At 37.0% G+C, this 22,505-nt stretch overlaps 1 protein-coding gene across 9 annotated transcripts in view; it reads left to right on the top strand.

Annotated features, from left to right (window-relative positions):
- LOC149536356 (Translin family protein) overlaps positions 1-22,505 on the top strand; it is an 84,671-nt gene that overhangs the window by 53,190 nt on the left and 8,976 nt on the right. For all 9 annotated transcript variants that reach the window (XM_089804544.1, XM_089804545.1, XM_089804546.1 and 6 more), the window contains exons 4-6: positions 11,728-11,875; positions 11,986-12,135; positions 12,218-12,419. In XM_089804544.1, the coding sequence (XP_089660670.1) occupies positions 11,728-11,875; positions 11,986-12,135; positions 12,218-12,419 (500 nt within the window). The remainder of the gene's footprint in view (positions 1-11,727; positions 11,876-11,985; positions 12,136-12,217; positions 12,420-22,505) is intronic.

Genomic DNA, 22,505 nt, shown 5'->3' on the forward strand with positions numbered 1-22,505 from the left:
ATCTAATATCTCAGCATTTAACTCCCCACAATATTTTGGCAAGTCAAACTTTACATCCAACTTAATTCAAGGCTTATGTCCACCCTTAAAAATATTAGAAGACTCAGAATGTGTAGAAGAAGGAGAAGAAGGAGGAGATGGAGAAGAGGGAGGAGATGGAGGCTCATGATCAGGATCATCATCAGCGCCTTTCTTTTTCCCTTTGTCATCACGAGCTGCATGCCTTCGCATCTTCTCTTCTCTTTCTTGTAACAAAACTTTTACCATTGTTTGCAAACTCTGGAGAGTCTTCTGGACATTTTGATCTTCTGAACCTTGTCCACCACCTTTGTCTTCCATCTGAAACGGTGGATTAGCTCTTCGTTTTCCGATCTTAGGATTATATTCTTCAAGATCACCTTCGCCTTGATTCAACCTGGATCTTGTTAACATTCAAATCTGCAATACTAGTCCAATAAAGCTCTGATACCAAATTTGATCTGATTTCTAGGATCTAGGACTATTACAGAGAATGCTAACCAATTACATAAAGTTAATTTTAAAGCTTTAATAAAGCAAAATTAACGTAATTGCAAATAAGAAAACACAGAATGAGATGATAGAAAGAGAGATAGAGACACAACACATTTGATTTTGGAGTTCGTCCGGGAAGGACTACGTCTTCGGGTCCAGCTCCAATAGGGGGACTGATCCGATTAACTCCAATAAATCAATACAAGTGATTTGTGACAATTCCCTTCAAGCACACGCAACAAGATTCCTCTATGTGCAGGAAAAATCACTAAGTGTCCACATAGACAAACTCTCTCTCAACATTTGCATTATTTCTCCCTTCATTTTCATGCCCTCAAAAGGCCACTAACCCCTCTTTTTATACCAAACAATGTCTAATAATAGGGCAAAGTATATTTAGACCCTTACAACAGTCCCTCCTCGGAATGGGACTCATTTCCATTTTATAATTTTGTCCTTATTTACTAATTGCCCTTATTTAGGCAAGGGGGAAATCGGGCTTTGATTCTCTTTAAATAAAATCTATGCTAATAATGTCACAAGCCACTCACGTGGCACAGTGGCAATGAAAACTTTTGAAAAGCGCATAAGGGAGGGGGGTCGGTGGTTCCAACCACCGCACCATCCTTTACACCGAGCTAAGGTCGGTTAATGTTTATCAAAAACATTGCGCGATATATGTTTGAAGGTAGTCGGTGGCGTAATGGCCACCAGCTCTGTTTTGACGCCCGGTGGTCAAGGGGTCGACCCCCACTATCCACTTATCAATGTCCAAATTGAATGTCGCCACATAGATGTAATTCCAAGAAACCCGAAGGTGCCACGTGGCTTCTTGCCATACGTGTGGCACCTATTTTTTATTAATTAATGCCACGTTGGTGACACGTGTCACGTCCGTAATCTGCCACGCCACCATCATCAATCCTTTTGGTTAACCACCTTTGATTGCACATAACTTTTGCATACGGAGTCCAATTTCGACGAAACGAACGTTTCCGGAAAGCTCTCGACGAGACCCTCGTTTTGGCGCCAACTTTGACCAATTTTGGAGAGTTTGAAATTTTGCCTTTTTGATGAAGGTTTGACCCAACTTTGACTGGCCATATCTTGAGCGTATGAACTCCGTTTTTGCCCGTTCGAGTTGCATTGGGTGCAGAATTTTGAGGACTTATAACTTACGCCATTTATTGGAGTTTTGGAGATACTTCAATTTTTGGTGAAAATATCCCCCGGATCAGTTTGGCACAACCTTAGCCACCACAATGAACACTACTATATGCCCGAGTGGCAAATGCCTTTTGGATAAACCCTGTAGAATATTCCCAATGGACAAAACCCTGACATACAAAGCCTTAGCGGAGAGTACCTCAGCGAAGAGAGCCTCGACCATGAGTAGCTTGTTGAAGGGAGCCTTGGCCGTGAGTGCCTCGTCGAAGGGAGACTTGACGGAGAGAGACTTGATGATGATATGTAGACCATAAAGCAAGTAGGTCGTACAATCAATCGACCAATGTTCCTCGACGAAGGGAGCCTTAGTGGAGAGTATGTTGGCTAAGGAGGCCTCGACCATGAATACCTTAGCGATAGGAGCCTCGACAGAGGGTGCCTCAATGCCTCGTCGAAGAGAGCCTTAACGAAGAGAGACTTGATGACGGTATGTAGACCATAAAGCAAGCAGGTCATACAATCAATCAACCAATGTTCCTTGACAAAGAGAGCCTCAGTGGAGAGTATGTTGGCTAAGGAGGCCTCGGCCATGAGTACCTCAGTGATAGGAGCCTCAATAAAGGGTGCCTCAACGAAAGGAGCCTCAACAAAGAGTATCTCAGTAAAGGGAACCTCGATGGAGAGTAACTCGACAAAGCGAACCCCGAGTACCTCGACAAAGGAAGCCTTGACAGAGAGTACCTTAGTGACAGATGGGATTTCCGCATAAAATACAATTTCAGTGGCGGATAGAACCTCAACGACACATAGGATATCGATTGAAGCCTCGATGATGGATATAGGCTCGATAGTGAACAATGCCTCAGTGACGTAGATGGTGATTGATGTAGCCACAATGACAGACACACAATGGCGATAGAGGTAGCCACGACGATGACGATAGGCACAACTATGACTACGATAATGGTGACAGACATAGCCATGATGACGACAATAGACAAAACGACGATGACAGATACAGACTTGGTGATGACAATGGACACAGACATGGTGACGATAATAAACACAATGACGGTGACAGACACAGGCTCGACAATAGACATGTCGATGGACATAACTATGACGAAGGACACAAACTCGATGACGGATACAGACTCTATGATGGTGACGGACACAACAACGGTGACGAACACAACGAATACAGACATGGATTTGACGATAGACAACAAAGGAGACAACAATGGACACAATGACAGTGACAGACACAAACTCCACTATGGACATAGACTCAACGATGGATACAAACATAACTACAGTGATAGACACAACCACAACAACGGATAGGGTCTTGGTGATGGATACGGCCTTCGCGATAGAAACAACCACAACGAGAGAGACACAACCTTGGTGACAAACATGACCACGATGATGGGCATAGCTTTTGTGATAGACATACAACCTCGGTGATGAACACAACCTCGGGGATGAATACAACCTTGATGACAGATTGAGCCTCAACAATAGACACAACTTCTACGATGGATACAACCTTCGTGACAGATAGTACCTTGGCGACGAGCACAACCTCGGTGATGGGGACAACCTTGAGCACAACTTCGGTGATGGGCACAACTTGATCTCTCCATGGTGTCTTCACAAGATCCATGCAAGCAACCTCTTCATTTTTAGGTGTTCTACCCATGTTCGTGTAGTAGAAAGATTTAACAAATCGTCCTGTAGCAACTCTGTAATCATGCCTTCATTCTCCATCACACACCATACAACATACTCTCAGTCTCTTGAGTTCGTACGGTGATATGGGTGCAATCTATACGATGGGGATTGGGCTGGCCGTACAATAGGGATAAACAAACTGTACAGAGGTCAAAAATGGTGGAGGGTATCCGTGCAAGGATATCAATGATGTTATAAACACAGAGATTGTTAATTACCTTTGAATTGCCAAATGAACACTAAATGTTCAAAAAACATTGAACAAAGATTATAATTGCTAATAAATGATGGTGCTCAGATCTGCCAGATCTGTGCCAAGTAATACAAAAACAAAATAGGGTGAGGGTTGAATCCTATCGAAATCGGAAATAGCCAACTAGGGAAGATCTTCCACTTCCGAAATGGCGAACACACGAAACTCCGGCAAGAATTTGCAGTACAAAAAACTAATGTAAATCGCATGCCACAAATATCCTACCTGCTGATCATAAATACCCATTAGATGAAAACTCTTGTGGTGCACAACACATGCTGACATAGCAACAAACACCTACGACCAAAATAAAAGATGGGGCCCGAGATATACATAAATCAATCAGAACCCACAAATACAACTTTCATTTTATTAATTTGGGCACACATTTATTGATTAAAGTAAGTAATTAAAGGTCCTCTTTTTTTTCAATTCTATAATTTGAATTCTGTGACCAATTAATTAATTACTTTAATTTAATTATTACAATAAAATTTGGGAACATCACATGTAGAGGGAGTAAAGGATTATTGAGGGATAAATGTGGCAACAGAATTTACTCTAACAAAAGCTCCTTTTTCATAGTTTTTTTTAGCAATTTTCACAAATTCAAGGAAAGAAGGAAAAACTTAGTAAATTTTATGTGGCAGACAACTCTGATTTTGCAGCTGTAGTAATCGCTGATAAGGTGCTAAAGCATGTCATTCTCTACTAATAAGGACAAACTTATGGAAAATTATACTAGATAAGTCTGTAGAAGAATATGGTGCTGATCAAGGGAGTAGATTAAGTCCGCAGAAAATAATAGCATGCTAAAATGGTTTGAACATCTCCACAATCAGTTGTGACAAGTACAGCAATGTAAGGGAATGGAAAGGAAAAATTATGCAAGCAATTGAATAGAAAAACTGAAACAAAAATATTGTCCATGTTACAAACTCCAACATGGGAGAGCTTACCAGCCACTGAATTTCATACAGTGGTGGGCACATAAAGTAATCACCATGAAATTAAAACAACATTACAAAGGGTCGGCACAGGCAACATTTTATTACTTTTGATGCCAGAGATATTAAACAATGCTTGGTTTGTATGCTGTAAAGTTATATGACAGAGACGACGATACAGTATATGGATTGGGAAGTAAAAGTTGTTAATGTTATAATTCTGTCGGATAAATTATATTATATATATGAGATATATAATATATGACAAATATTATATATGGAATAATTAACCTATATTAAGAGTGCTAAATATATATATATCTTGTTATATAATCATTATAATATATTGAGAGTATATTAATTGTGTTATAACTATAACTAATGTAAGTTAATATATTAAAGAGACATGTCTCTTTAAGAGGCATGCCTCTTTATATCACATATATATTCATTTGTATGGTAACTTGGAAAACACATTAAATCTACAAATGTTATTACAAGTTACAAAAGCAAACTAAAATATACATCGATGAGATCTTTAACATGGTATCAGAGCAAAGCCTGGAAGAAAAGATGTAATGTTGTCGTAGACTTATATGTTTATGTCATTGAAGTTGAGAGTCTTTGAATCAAATGCAATTGGTGAGTGTTAGCCAAATTCATCAAGCACTGAGACATTCTTCTTTCCCACGAGTAAATGTGGAGCATGGATTGTACAGGCTCGCTAAAGTTGGAAGCTTTGACGAACTCTAAATGGGAGATGCAGGGATTTCGTCCACTCAAGTTTGGCCATTTATAAGGTCCGTTGGGGAGAGAAAGGCGACTGCGAGCATTCGAGGTTATAGAGAAGGGTGTATTTGTTTTTGCCTCTACTGGAAACTCTGGTCTTTCTCAGCTTCTCTTACAAACATGGCGTCGTGGATCATGACCACCGTGGGTGCCAGCAGTATAGAAACAGTGTTTGTATCCTCTAAGGCTCGGCAATGGGGAGCAGTTCAAACGATCGCCACTTTAGTATAGAGGACCCAAGGTTCAAAATATATTACTGGCATACTATTACTGCAATGAACTAGATCTCAATTTACACATTTTCAAAGAGCAATAGGGTCAGCCTCACATTAAAATACATTATCAAAGCACGTGATGATTCTGTTGAGTAATCTTTAGAGAAAGATCCACATTGAGGGTTATCTATATATGATCGTGATCATGGAGTTTATCATATCCCTGGATGTGGGTGATACTTTTATTGTAGCAGTGAGTAGTAGAAATATCTGTGAGCACGAGGCCCAACAATCGGAGACATCAAAATTCATTACGAACATAATTCCTTGATGACTCATCTGAAATTTATCAACTTTTGTTCAGTGGTAGGGAAATTGATGCTCTTGACTGCTTAAGTTAGGAAATTTTAAATAACAGTACCCAAGTGAGTGCACTTGGTTGAGAATCCATTGTAGTCCGCACCCTGCATGTGACTAATAAATATGACAACGGGATATTCATCGATCAACTAATATTTTAAAATGTGGCTAAAGAGGGAATATGCCATCTAGTTCCTCGACTTTAAAGAAATGGAAGCTTTGGAACATCTCGAGTTGTCATGGATGGAGTAAGGAGATAGATCTGTAACCGCACAGGCTTTAATCCATCTATTCTGGCTTCCTCAAAATGAAGATAAAACACCTGACAAAGAATAGTTGTCTTTCATCACTGCTTGTTTGTTTATAAGGCTCAGGTAGCATAGAGGTGAAGGTGTTTTAACACTTATAGAGTCTTTATCAAGAGTTGTATATGTAATTGTTTATCTCAAATCATAGTTTGTGCGACATCTCATCAATATTTCATTGGAGGATAAGCCAGTGCAACTCAAGAATGGACACATAGGTACCATTAGTTTTCATTGTATGTATAAAGATAGAGGAGGTTGTATGATCTGCAACAGATGCAACACAATGGTCTCTATTTTTTTAATTAATACTAGTTGGTAAATTGAAGAGCTTCATAAAAGTAGCATCACCTTCGTTGAATCTGAAGAGACTGTGTATAGCTGACGGTTCTTCAATGCCAAAGAGTCGGGTCATTAAAAGGATAAGGCAGGTTGTCCATGTGCCACACCAACAGAACATGAAGTATTTCTTAATTCTTGCGACTCTAAAGTGGAGCCCAATATGTTATCTACTGTGTAAGCTAGGTTAAACATACAATTTGGGAGGGCTGATTGCAAGGGTCTTTGTTGTAGCCTATAATGTTTAATTTGATTATGAATACACTTAGCTATGTGGTGTTAGAGTTGTTACATAAAGCATTCAGTTTGCAGATTCATAATTGCTTAGACACCTTTCCTCTAAAGGAGTGCATACAGCCTATAGAAATAATTTAACCAAATGCGAACTTTTAGGAGGAAAACAAGGAAGGCTTGATTCTAAGTAACCTGGTGGATTGTAGTTGTAGGAGATGATAGACAAAGTGGTTAAGGGTAACCCCTACAAGGCTTACATTGAACACAAAATCATTAGACCATATGGCATGCTTCAATTTAGTTATTATATGCAATGCCAAAGCAGAGCTATCAACATCATTTAATGGAAACGTGGAGACTTCTAATTAGATATTGAGGATATCATGCAAATCATTTATTGTTGGACTTATGTCAAACCATGATTACATAAATCTTGATCATTAAGATCAATATTTGCATTTCTAACCATTGAATGGGAAATCCTATTTATATTCCTACGAATCACAAGAAGTCGAGGAAAGTAAATATTTGAGCGATGAAAACTGAAGGAAGCTCTCATCATGCTACCCTCTTAAAGATCTTTTTGAGAAAATTGGCTTTAACTTCTTGTTAGAAGAAAGAAGCAAATTATATCAGGAAGAATGTTGATGATTAGTTTCTCAAGAATAATAAGACAAGGATGATTCTTTGCAAAGAAGAAAAAGAAGAATAGAAAGAAGTTTTCCATATTAGATGTGATAAAAAAAAATCCATGATATAAGAGTGGGAATTTTACATTGTGGGGGGAATATAAACCAATGGTCCATTCTCATTGTTTGACAAATGATTATACAGGGACATTTTCTGACTTGATGGATATGGACCTCCATGTGCAGATAAGTATTTCTCATCTTTTAGGATTACACTTATCTACTCATTGTAGTCTCTCTCTTATTTGTACTTTTGTATGTGATATAAAGAGTCATTTGCCTTAATCATTTCCTTTGTCTTTGCGGATGTCCTTGTAGGAAAGAAGATTGGAACATTAGGCATGCTACCAATATTGTACAAACTCAATCTTATGATAGTAGCTCCAAAGAAGTTGTGATGCATTAATCCTCTGATGATTATGTTGAATAATGTGAGGCTCTTGAAGAAAATATCCTTGATGATTATGATTATGAGAGGGAGTCTAACAGTTCATTAAAGGTAACCTTGGAGAAAGTGAGGGAGCAGAAAATAAAAATGCTTCAATCAAACTTTTGATGATCTTGGTTCAGGAGGAGTAGACCTTGTTGATGGATTCTCCACTAGTCAGAAACTATAATAGCTAAAGGACTATGATTCATGGGATAAAGTCTCATGAATGTAGGCTGGAAGGCCTTATGCTATTAGGATACCTATTGAACTAGGGAAGCATGACATGACTTGCTACCAAGAGGTTAGAAGGATGATAATGGATTCAGAGGGAGTCTAATGCTTCATCGGAGAAAACCTTGTGCTAAGAGGCCAGAAGAGTTGATATCAAACTAAGAGAGAACTTTGAGAGTTTATTAATAACCTTGACAAGAAGATCAAAAGGTTATTGTTTCTTCATGACGAAGAATTTCCAAGTGAAATCCTTTGTATTACATTCTTGTCTATGAGAGATAAGCTTGAGGTGAAAACCTTATTCTCTGATATGTTTATTGTGGATGTTGTGACAACACCACATGACAATATTCGTGGAGACTTCATGTGAACTTTTGATGTCATACGTGTATGAGCTTGTCCCTTGTGTACATCATGAACAAGTGATGACTTCTAAATGATTATCACTTGTATTAGGTGAAGTTATTGAAAGGTGATGACCTTACAATAACTTGTATCATGATATACATTTTGTGTAAATGTTGAAATAAATCATGAAAGGCTTTATCTTATAAATCAACAACTAGGTGTTAGATGTCATTAATTTGACTATCTACAAGTTGTTTGTATAGATATATTTAAGGTACTTGGTGAATATCTTGCCATGATATTCTGATAGGCCATTACCGCATTGAGTACTTGGTGAATATCATTTGATTCATGTTCTGATAGGCCAATGCTCATGTTACCTAATATGATATCAAATAGTAATTGGTGAATATCATGTGTTGATATATTGATAGGCCAATACTTATATGATATCATAGACTGGAAATCTTCTAATCAAAGATTTCCTATATGTATTGTTTTTGAAATATTACCTATGGTGTAATATCTATGTGTTTTATCCTTCTTCATTAAGAGGGAGTGTTAATGTTATAATTCTGTCGGATAAATTATATTATATATATGAGATATATAATATATGACAAATATTATATATGGAATAATTAACTTATATTAGGAGTGCTATATATATATATCTTGTTATATAATCATTATAATATATTGAGGGTATATTAATTGTGTTATAACTATAACTAATGTAAGTTAATATATTAAAGAGACGTGTCTCTTCATGAGGCATGCCTCTTTATATCACATATATATTCATTTGTATAGTAACTTGGAAAACACATAAAATCTACAAGTGCTATTACAAGTTACAAAAGCAAATTAAAATATGCATCAATGAGATCTTTAACAAAAGTAATATACAAAACTGAGCATTATACAAGGGTAGTGGGGCAACCTGGCATGAACTGTTGGCTGTAAAGCTGGGAAGCAATCTTCAAGTTATGTAGTTCTGAAAGGATTATTTTATCCAAATTCTGTGTAGAGATATTTTGACTGCTGAAGGTTTTGTATGCATGTGGACCAAGGGAAATCGAGGCATTGGAAATAAATTTTAGTTGAAGAATGACGGTATCTTGTGGGTGTGACCTGTTCTCAGTTAGTTGGAGCCACTGCAGAATTTGACAATGCTGTGTGGATGATGAACAGTGGATGAATATGATAAGTTTGAGGAGAGAAATATATTATCAGAAAACTTGTTGCCAAACGGAATTCCCAAGTTGATTTTTCTTGTGTTTAGAAGGATTTTTAAAACCTGGGCATTGAATTGGGCTATTCCTGGACACAATGCACAATCATGCGACTATGGGAAGTGATTGGAGTTCCAGTGACAGTTATAAGCTGGTTTGGTCATTGACCTATAGATTGAAAATTTGAAACACATGGATGTTCCATTGACTGAAGCAAAAGGGCAAGACAATCAACCAAAAGAATGCAGGATAACCCCTAAAAAGTCATTAAGGAGAGTGACATTTATTATTATGAAGATGTAGAAGAATGAAGAGGAAAAACCACATGACATGCAAAAATACAATGATGAGGGAAGTAGGGCACCCAGGTTTCCAGAATCTTCTTTCACCTATCTTGTTTGCATGCCCTCTTCACATGCTGTGTTGACATCTTCTGAGCAGCTGGCTGTACCTGTTGCTCATTCTAGAGAGGTTTTGTTTGCTACTTCTTTGTAAACAGGGATGAATCATGGTAGATAGAAGATTCAACTGACTGAAACAACTGGGACCACTATTTCATGCAACCCTGGGAATACCTTCAATCAAGTACACAAGGCCACAAGATGGACATCCTGTGATTGAGTGTGAGACTATATAATTGCATAAGGTGCGTGTGACTATGGGAAACTTGGAAGAAAACGTACAGATGGGGAGGAGAGAAGAGCTTAACTGTTCTTATGCAGATTCTTCATAGGATGTTTTAATACGTGAACTCGATAAGGGGGACCTATGTGGTATATTGTAACATTTTTTTAAGGTTATGGTATCTTTTATGCATGACATTGCAAGAAGAGTAACAGATTTAGACTTTAGTTGTAGCTGTTTGGTTACTTAAGCCTCAGCCAGTTTGAATAAGACAACAAATATCAAGAATTTATAGAAATCTGTCTCTTGGAGTTTGAACTTTGAGACGAGAGTGTATAGAGTCTAATGCCTCACAGACACTGCCTGTGGTTGCTTACCATGTTTCACCCAGTCATGTCTACTCTTTTGCTAGCATGTTTGAACTTTGAAGCCTCATATTCTATCGAACACATCTTCCTACATCAGTACTTATAGTGCTTGTTGTGAACAATGCTGAACTTTAATGTTACTGTTTGTGACATTTGTTATATGAACAAAGCCAACCAGAGAATTTGGAGAAGCAAAATTCAAAATTCGAAGAACAGCTTTTCAGAAGACCCAGCTTACACAAAACAAGCTAATGAGGTTGTTGAGTATGAGTATTGTTTGACACTATTGATGGCTTGGTGGCAAACATCTCATGGTGGAAACTAGAGGATTTCAATAGAAGGAAGGTTGCAAGAGGTGTTCACAGAGTAAAATGAATGCATTGAGAGGGTGTATGCACTTAGAGCTGAAGTGAAGCAATTGAGATTAAGTGGAACGGCTTCTTGGTTTGACAATCAGCAGTAGCAACTGTATCTTTGGGGCCTTCTCATCTTCCATCTCCTTCTTGATATTATATTTGGGCCACATTGGAGGGGCCTTAACTTTGTATATGAGGGATAAAAGGAGAAAGTCACATTCTTATTAAGTAATTACAAATTTCCCAGTGGACTTAGGTTGGTGATTGTTTTATTTTTGGCTTAGGCAGCACAGTAGCCTTTTTTTTGGCCATGTATGGTTTACTCAATGGTTATGGCATTAGTGACAACACTTAATCAACCAATTCATAAATAGTTAGATGAATGAACAAGGGCATTAATGCGACAGGTCACACTGCCTCATATTATAAAGCTGTTGTTCTCTCATAATTTGCTGTGTTATTATGGTGGCATGTGATTATATTCATGTAAGTAGCATTCTTTGGAATTACCACTGCTGTAAATGGTAGTTATACTTGAACATATGAAACTTTACATTCTCAAATATTATGTTGCTGTGCTAATTTTGTAGGATTGGTAACGATGACAAGGAGACAGTTTTGAAGCAGGCAGAGAGGGGTCTGGATGAGGTTAGAAAGAAGCACCTCTCACGTGTTGCTAATGAGTTGCAAGGCAATGCCAATGATGCCTGGAAGCTCCGAAGAGCTTTTTCACCTGGGGTTTGTTGAATCTTTTTGTTTGTGTTTGAGCCTCCATATTGGAATCTTCTGAATCTTTTATTTATGAATCCATTTATGTTCTTTTGGTGGCGTGGTATTGGATTGCACAGATTCAAGAGTTTGTAGAAGCAGCCACAGTGCTTGAATTTTGTAAAAGCGGGAAAATTTTGACCCTTGCAGATCTCAATAATGAGATTTCAAAGCTTGGCGATTCATCTACTAGCCAATTCAAGATCAATGTTCTGGATTATCTTTTAGGGGTGAGTACAAGACACATGTTCTTGTGTCTGGATTCATGGATATGCTGGAAGACTTACTTTAGTATTTATTGTGCTTTGTTAGATTGGAGATTTGACAGGAGAGCTCATGAGGTTAGCCATTAGTCAGGTGGCTGGTGGAGAGGTGGAGACAGCAAATAGAATATGCAATTTTGTTCGAGATCTATATAAGGATCTAAGTCTTGTTGCTCCAATTATGGATGACAATTTTGAGATGAACAAGAAGATGGAAGTAATGCTTCAGAGTTTGGTGAAAATAGAGAATGGTATGACTATGAACTGCCCAGTTCTTTTCTATATAAAGAGCTAATGTGTGAATTTATACATCTTCTCTTAATATGATTGATACTGTATGCTTTTGCAAGTCTGTTAACGTTTTTTGTTAGGTGTTCTTCACAATCACTAAAATCTTTGTATGTGAAGGTTAGAACTTTCATAACAGCATTAAGATCTGCAGCATGTAATAACCATCCTTTTATGAAAAAAGAAGACTGTTAAGAACTGCTTGTTCCCTTGTAAGTGGCCATGGGCTTGGTATGCCCACTTGTTTTAATAATACCAAGCTAGCAAATAAGGCATTTTAGTAGTTTGTGTTAGAGTTCAAGATCTTCTTCTAATCTTGAATGGCTTGGTACACAAGACAATTGTTTATGCTACATTTTTAGATACTCTATGGAGATACCATCATGAGGCTTTTCTAATAAAAAATTAAAAGTTTATCCATATAAGTTTATCCCAAACCACTTATGGTTGTTGAATCTTGATTTTGATATGCTTAAATTTTTGAAGTGCTGATTTTGGTATGCATTTCTCAACCAGTGATTGTGTACACTCAGAATTGCCAGGTGTGTAAAATAATGCCTTCAAAGGCCAAAAATACTGGCATTGACATGAAATACTAACAAAGTATATATTTTGAAAATGAATTAGAAATCAGTTTTTTTCCTGAGAGGTGTGCCAAAACTATTATCATGCAAGCTTGCACCCTTGTCGAGCTCTCAACTTAGCAGCCTTGTGCCACATGGGATCATTCTCAAGTTGTGGTAACCTGTAGTGAGAAGGAACCTCCAGAGAAGGCTGGTTCCCTTTAGTACTTCACATAGACTACTTCACTTCTTGGGAAAAGGGAAAGACGATTGCTTTGGAAATGATAGTGTGACTAGTACATGATGCAACAAATTGGTCTTCAGAACCCATACTACTGCTTCTAACTAACATATTCAAAGGCCCAATTGTAACATAACTCAAAATTTCTTGATACCTATGCATAGTGTTACATAAAAAGGTGAAAATAATTACAACACAAGGACAATAAAACTTTCACAACTAGTTGCTGTTCGCATAATTCTGCCTAAAGGTGCTGAATGAGACAAATATAAAAGGAAAAATGTGGAATCTCACATGAAACATTTATCTATTGATTCTTTGCACACAATAAACTGACTAGAACAACGAGTGAATTTTATTGAAAAAAGGTGCTTTATATAGCTGTTTATAAGTCTGAAATGTTTATCTCTCTGTATCAGACTGAATTACAATACAAAGTAAATGCCAAAGAACCTTGTTTCAGTTTACAAATCCAAAATGCATGAACTAACTTAAAAACTGAGGCTAAAACCTCTTTATATCTCTTCATACTGAAGTTGCAAGGGCCAAATGATTAAGATTAACTTGCACTGAATCATTCGAAGCATATATTATGATAATAGATAGTTTCTATTATCTTTGTTTAGTATCTAATGGTTATCTATTGCAAGCTTTTGTAAATATTAGAATGTTTTTGTAAATATTAGAATGTTTCTAATATTTAGTTTTTTGTTTCTAGAATAAAATGTTTCTATTCTTTACTATTGTTTCTTAAGGAAATATCGTTCAGTCTCTTGTATAAATTGATCTCTTGATCATTGTTAATAACAAACAAATATTTTCCGATTACTTCGTAATATGGTATCAGAGCCAATACTCTAAATTTTATCAAAAGTAATTATAATTCCTTGGTTGAAATTATCTGCCTTTTATTTTTGAAATTATTTACATGCATATTTGCTTCTAATTCTCTCTATAATTCGACCAAGGTTTCTATTCTGAGAGATTTGCTGCCAACTTCTGGTTCGGTTTTGCAACCCATTTTTGTCTTGATCTTTTTTTTTTCCTGCACATTTCTGCCATTTTTCATGGTATTTTTGCACTAGGGCCGTTTTTGTTCAAAACCCTAATTTTCAGGTTTGGGAATTTTTTCTGATTCTAGTTTCTTGGTGGGTTTGATCGCATAACAAACTCTTGTCGTGTATTAAATACGTTAGCTCATCAATCCTTATCATCCACACGCTTTGACTAATCCAAAATTTCAACTGTTTCGGCCTCAATCTTGATTCTCTCGCAAATTCTAACTTTTGTTGTCACTTGGCAATCACCGTGTTCTTCTTCTCGGTCATCACTGTATAGCTCGACATCAATAGGTTCGCTCGGCCATTACTATGCTCGGTCGCTACTAACACTTCTTGATACATTTGCTTGACAATAACTCTCACTCGGCTCGAACTTAAGTTCCTTAATCTTTTGCTTCAGCTCCTTCATTGACCGACCAATATTGATACTCGGTCAAGCTTAGAGTTTATCTCAACTCTTGTCATTTCTCTCACACGTTAATTCAAACTATCTTCTTCACTTCATGTATTGATTGAACAAAAAATTATCTTGTCAAGGACTATCTTATCAAGTGGCCATTGTTATTCTATCTTACTTAACTTTCCATCACTCATCAGCACTAGCTCACCTTGCTATCTCTTCTTTTCAAATCCTCTTCATCAAGTAACTGATATGATACTCTACACTGTTAGTAAATGTCTCTCTAGTAGGTTTGACACTCTCTTACCATTACGTTTGACATCAATGACAACATAACATTTGTTCTAATTGTAATTCCCACCAATCTCCCTCATTGGCATTGATGACAACACCTCACTAGTTACTGCGCAATCCAAAATTCATATTGTGTCATACTGTCAGTTGCCAAACCGCTCCCTCTGTGTTTGTTCTCTCTTTCTTAGTTTCATTCTGATTCTCATCCAATGCAATTTCTAGATGCTCCCTCTACCATCAATTGTAGTAGTATCAACTGTATGATAGTCCCTCTACAATTTCAACACATACTCTCTCACTGTCATATCTGTAGATGACTACACCTCTAGTTCAACAACATATGTCTCCCTCTTTTAATATCAATCAATCCATATAGATTCTCTCCCTCTTACTAATAGGAATGGTAACTTGATCTGATTAGGATCTAGGACTATTACAGAGGAACGCTTAACATTATTACATAAAGTTAATTCAAAGCATTAATTAGCGAATTAACACAACTTAAATGCTTAAATGAACAAAGCATAATAACGTAATGACTGAAAGAAAGAGAGATAGAAGACAAAACACAATTGATAACGGAGTTTGTCCGTGGGTCGGACTACGTCTTTGGGTCCTACTCCAATAGAGGGACCAATCCAATTAGCTCCAAAATCAATTACAAGTGTTTTGAAATAATTCCCTTCAAGCATAATTGCAACATTATTCTCCAATGTGCAGGAATAGTCACCAAGTCGCCAAAATCATAATCTCCTTCTCATCACCTGGATGATCTTTGAAAGAGCTCTTACCTCCATTTTATACATGAAATTAGCCAAAAATGGGCTAAAACAACCAAAACCATATGATCCACTATTTTGATTACATATATTTGAATTTCCCTTTTTTACCATTTCATAGTTGTGATTTTACTCCATTAATAGGGGTTTGTTTTAACAAATATCCTTATTTACATAAGGTTGGGTGGATTTGTTATGGATAGATAAAATCTCTTCCTATAATATCTCATGTACTATAGATAGCCCATTGGTTGGCCTTAATTTTAGGAGTGAATGGTTGGGAGTTCAACTTCCATTATCTAATTCTTTTAATTCGAATTAAATAACCATTTTAATTTGAATTTGAATTTTTTCCCTCTTTTATGATGTCATGTTGACATCATCAAAATCCACACTTTTACTTGAACTTCAAACTTTCATAACTTTCACATCTGATCTCCGTTTTTTATGAAATGAACGCCATTAGAAAGCTTTTGATGAGCTCTTTCATTTGAAATCCATTGTTGACCACTTTTGAGATGATTATTTGTTCACCTTTTTATGGCCTTTGTTCCATAGTTCCAAGAATCATGGCGATTCATGCGATTCACGCGATTCGGCGATTCGATTCAAGCCAAACGATTTTTTGTGAATCGGTGAATCGAATCAGCGATAAAGGGTTTATGAAATAAGTTACTCACTAAATTTCAAGGGTTTTTTAAATTTTCTGATTCATGGCCGATTCGATTCCGATTCATGGCCGATTCACGATTTGATTCGGCCTTGCCGATTTCGATCCGATTCCGATTCTTGTTACTTTGCTTTGTTCCTTGTTTGACCAAACTTTGACCGACCATAACTTTTGCATCCGAACTCCAATTTCGCCCGTTCATGTTGCATTAGAGTAAGAATCATGAACACTTTGTAATGATGTTGATTCTTGGAGCATTGGGGACATTTCAATTTCCACTGATTTTTATCCACTGTATCAAGCCTCCCCACTAAAGGGCTTTTGGACCTCTAAAAGTTTGATTACTTGAAAAGTAGGTGAGGGTATAGTTCCCTCACTTTACCAATCTCCATTCATCTTGCCTTGCTTGGATGCATCCCTTTCAATCCCACTCGGACATATTCAACTGGTCCTTTTCATGATGTCCTGACATTCCTATCAAAGATGACATCTTTCGACAATTCTGACATGTACTCTGGTGAAAGATCATCAACGGATGGAACTTGAATGTCAATGGTCTTCATCCAAGATCATTGGAGGCTCATACAACTTCGAATTCTCAACATTGACAACAGAGTATATCTGCATGTATGGAGGAAGATTAAGGCGAAAGACATTGGTACCGATCTTCTCTAAGATCTCAAAAGAACCATATCGGATAGGCTTGAGCTTTCTTCCTTCACCTTGCATTCTTTCCTTGCTGATATGTAACCAAACTCTATCACCAACTTGGAAATGGTGATCAATGCGATGCTTATCATGGCGAGCCTTGTATTTTGCCTGGCTCTGCTCCAACTGTGCTTCTACTGCTTGATGGATTGCTTGGACTTTCTGGATGAACTTTAGAGCTTTTTGTGTATCAAGGGGTCCATCTACAACATCATCCTTCCCAAAAGCAAAATTCATTGGTGTCTTAGGCAAGTAACTGAAGCAAGTCTCAAAAGGAGACCTCTTTGTAGAAGAGTGTGCAACATGGTTGTAAGCATGTTGCACATAGTGAAGACTTTCATCCCACAACTTAGGATGCTTATTTCAGTATCCTCTGAGCAAATGAACAACTGGCCTATTGACTACCTCTGTCTGTCTGTCAGTTTGTGGATGGAAGGTTGTACTCTTCTTCAGCTTGGTATCCATGAGTCCCCACAAAGATGACCAAATTTCCCCTAAAAATCGAGAATCTTGATCCGATACAATAGAAGTAGGTAACCCAAAATGAACCCATACAAATTGAGAGTACAAATGAGTTGTTAGTTCAGCAGTGACCTGCTTTTTACAAGGCATTAAAATACACATTTTGCTGAGCCGATCAACTACTACATACAAATAATCATGATGCTTCCTAAACATAGGTAAACCCCCCACAAAGTCCATAGACACACTTTCCCATGGATAGGATAGTACAGGTAATGGTGTGTACAAACCCAATTTCCTGTTACTTGGTTTGCTAATTGCTAGTTGCACACATTACACATCCTTTTATATACTTAGTTACAGTGTCTTGCATACAAGGCCAATAACAATATTTTTGTAATTGAGTCAATGTCTTACCCCAAAATGTCCTACAATCAAAGATGTATGTGCTTCACGGATTACATGTGCCTATTCATCTTTAGGAATGAATAATTTTCCCAAGTGGTACAACAAATTATCTTCCACATAGTAATCTTTCTCTTCTACATGTTTACCTTGGATTAAAGCTGCATAGATATCCTTAAAGTTCTCATCATTAGCATATTGTTCCTGAAAACTCTCATGAACCATAGAACTATTCTGAAGGATTATCAAAGCATTCTTAACAGGAGGCCTAGAGAGCATATCTGCTACTTTGTTATGAACACCCTTCTTATACTTAATTACCAAATGAAACTGTTGTAGAAAACCCATCCACCTAATGTGCCTACTTTGTTGCAACTTAGATTGTGAGTGCAAATATTGCAGTGGCTGGTGATTAGTGCGGATTACAGTTTCCTTTCCCATTAAGTAGTGCTTCCATTTCTTAACACTCTGAACTAAAGCATAAAGTTCCTTATCATAAGTGGGATAGTTACTTATTGCTCCTGAAAAAGTTTCAGAGTGGTAGCAGACTGGTTTACCTCCTTGCATTAATACAGCTCCCATGGAAAACCCACTTGCATCTGTCTTGATTTCAAAATGGTTGATGTAAATCAGTTATAGCCAAAATTGGTGTAGTGCTCAACTTTTCCCTTAAAGTATCGAAAGCCTTCTATTGCGGACCTCCCCACTGAAAAGTTGCCTTCGTATTGGTTAATGCATGCAACAGTGATGCAATGTAAGAGAAGTTTGCAATGAACTTCCTCTAATATTGAACTGCACCTAAGAAGCTCCTAACTTCTATAACTGTACTTGGCTTAGGCCATTTTACAATGCATTCAACCTTCGCAGGGTCTACTTTCAATTGACCATCCCCTACGACATAGCCTAAGTACACTAATGATGTCTTAGCAAATTCGCATGTAGACATCTTTACATAGTCTTTCTTTTTTCAATACATTCAAGGCTCTTTTTATGTGAGTTACATGATCATCCCAAGACTTAATGAATACAAGGATATCATCTAAATAGACTGACAAAATCATCAATAAAGGGATGAAAGACATCATTCATGACTCATAAATGTAGTTGGTGCATTACAAAGCCCAAAAGGCATGACCAAACACTCAAATAGCCCCTGTTTTGTCTTGAAAGTAGTTTTCCAGATATCATTATCTGCAATTCGAATTTGATGATATCCACTACACAAGTCTAACTTAGTGAAATAAATTGCATGTTTCAACTGATCAAGTAAATCATCTATTCTAGGAAGAGGATACCTGTTCTTTACCGTTATCTTGTTTAGAGCTCTATAGTCGATGCACATTCTCCAAGTCCCATCTTTCTTTAGAACCAACACAATAGGAGAACCACAAGGAGAAGTACTTGGATGAATAACTCCTTTCTCAACCAACCCCTGAACCTGCTTTTTAATTTCTTCATTCTGCAAAACTGATAAACGATACATGCCAATATTAAGAAGTGGCGCGTCCTGCTGTAACTGAATTTCATGTTGAATCTCTCTCTTAGGAGGTAACCCTTTCGGTTCCTGAAACAAGTTATCATAAGCGGAAATGATTTTGACCATTTTAGATTTATGATTAGGATCACACCCCTTGAATGCTTCAGATGTTTCATCTTCTTTGGCTTTTACAAGCATCAAAACAAAGTTCTTACTGGAATTAACTAACCTTTTCATCTGACCAGCATTAACTAATTCAAGATTAGTCTTTATCTTATGTGCTCATACAATGTATTCAACCTTATCTTTGAAAAGATGATATTTGTTCTCTCCCCTATAAAAGATAGCTTGCCGATCATATAGGTATGGACTCCTAAGCACAAGACTCTAGATATCTAAAGGGACTACATCAGCTTCTACCTCATCTACAAAGTTTGTAGTGATAGCAAATATCAATTTACATTGTTTAGTTACTTGTAACTATGCATCATTGCAAACCCATCCAAGGGGATATGGTTTTGGATGAGGTGTTGTAGTCAAGTTAAGCTTTTTAACAACTTCTTTAGATATCAAATTTACTTGAGAACCCATATCAAACAAAGTATCAACCTTAGTATGTTTGATAACAACTTGAATATGAAACAATTCATTCCTTTGCTTATCATTCTTAGGAGAAGATTCTTTACTTGTACTTGCACTTATATTTGAAGAACTTGTAGCTAAGGAAAGAGATATACCTTTTCTTTTACCTTGGATCGCAGTAGCAACAATCTTTGTCTCATCTTCTGAGTCAGATCCAAGATCCTGTTGAATTACAATAGTAGTCTTTTGTTTGCCTTAATTTCCACCATATCTCTTTGGCCTTTTTTTGGGTGTAGCTTCCAACACTTAGAATCATCATGCCCTTCTTTCTTACAATGTGAGCATGTGGGTTTTTCACCCTCTTTCTTTGCTATAGCTCTCTTTTTCCCCTTCCCTTTGTCTTTAGATTTACCTTCAAACTTAGATGGCTTCTTTTCAACCCTATCAATGAAAGTACCCTTACCCCTTGACTCTAAGTGTGTTGCTTGTACACTCACTTCATCCAAGTTACATGGATTCAAAACCAAAATAGAATGTCTTAGGTAAGAATGAAGACCACCTATGTACTTTAGTAAAGTATCTTGGGTGTACAATGGAACATTTAATGAAATAGCCTTTTTATGAAATTCATGGGTGTACTTCTTGACAGTTTGACCTTTCCCTTGTCTAAAATGTTGCCAGTTCATCATTAACTGTTGCATATGGCCTAGGGGGTAGAATTGCTTCTTTAAAGCATTAACAAATTCTGACCAAGACAATTTGAACTTACCATGCTGTGAAGTTTCATCTCGAGTCCTACTCTCCCACCAAGTTAGAGCTATACCACCTAACCGAAGAGTGGCTAACTGAATTCTATCAACATCATCTACAAGGTTTTGAACTCTATAGTAGACTTATACTTGCTAAATCCAGTCATCTAATTTCTCGACATTTAACTCCCCACAATACTTTGGTAAATCAAACTTTACATCCAACTTGATTCGAGGCTTATGTCCACCCTTAAAAATGTTAGAAGGCTCAGAATGGGTAGAAGAAGGAGAAGATGGGGAAGAAGGAGAAGAGGGAGGTGTGTTTGGAGGATCATGATCGCCTCCTTTCTTTTTCCCTTTGTCCTTCCGAGCTACACGTCTTCGCATCTTTTCTTCTCTTTCCTGTACCAAAACTTCTACCATTGTTTGCAAATTCTAAAGAGTCTTTTGGATACTCTTATTTTGAAAAACTTGTCCACCACCTTCGTCTGCCATTTGTGATAATGGTTTAGTCCTTCGTTTTCCGATCTCAGGATTGTATTCCTTGAGCTTTCCTGCGCCTTTCTCGATCCTGGATCTTGTTAGCATTCAAATCTGCAATACTAGTCACACAAGAGCTCTGATACCAAATTTGATTTGATTAGGATCTAGGACTATTACAGAGGAATGCTTAACATTATTACATAAAGTTAAGTCAAAGCATTAATTAGCGAATTAACACAACTTAAATGGTTAAATGAACAAAGCATAATAATGTAATGACTGAAAGAAAGAGTATAGAGAGATAGAAGACAAAATACAATTGATAACGGAGTTTGTCCGTGGGTTGAACTACGTCTTTGGGTCCTACTCCAATAAAGGGACCAATTCGATTAGCTCCAAAATCAGTTACAAGTGTTTTGAAATAATTCCCTTCAAGCACAATTGCAGCATTATTCTCCAATGTGCAGGAATAATCACCAAGTCTCCAAAATCATAATCTCCTTCTCATCACCTGGATGATCTTTGAAAGAGCTCCTAATTCCATTTTATACATGAAATTAGCCAAAAATGGGCTAAAACAACCAAAACCATATGATCCCCTATTTTGATTACATATATTCGAATTTCCCTTTTTTACCATTTCATAGTTGTGATTTTACTCCATTAATAGGGGTTTGTTTTAACAAATATCCCTTTTTTACATAAGGTTGGGTGGATTTGTTATGGATAGATAAAGTCTCTTCCTATAATATCTCATGTACTATAGATAGCCCATTGGTTGGCCTTAATTTTAGGAGCGAATGGTTGGGAGTTCAACTCCCATTATCTAATTCTTTTAATTCGAATTAAATAACCATTTGATTTTGAATTTGAATTTTTTTCCTCTCTTTAAGATTTTATGATGTCATGCTAATGTCATCAGAATCCACACTTTTACCTGAACTTCAAACCGTCATAACTTTCACATCCGATCTTCGTTTTTGACGAAACGAATGCCATTGGAAAGCTTTTGATGAGCTCTTTCATTTGAAATTCATTGTTGACCACTTTTGAGATGATTATTTTTTCACCTTTTTATGGCCTTTGTTCCTTGTTTGACCAAACTTTGACCGGCCATAACTTTTGCATCCAAACTCCAATTTCGCCTGTTCATGTTGCATTGGAGTAAGAATTGT

Source organism: Cupressus sempervirens, chromosome 10, assembly GCF_028749045.1.
Source record: "Cupressus sempervirens isolate cs-2001-9-10 chromosome 10, ASM2874904v1, whole genome shotgun sequence".
NCBI lineage: Eukaryota > Viridiplantae > Streptophyta > Pinopsida > Cupressales > Cupressaceae > Cupressus > Cupressus sempervirens.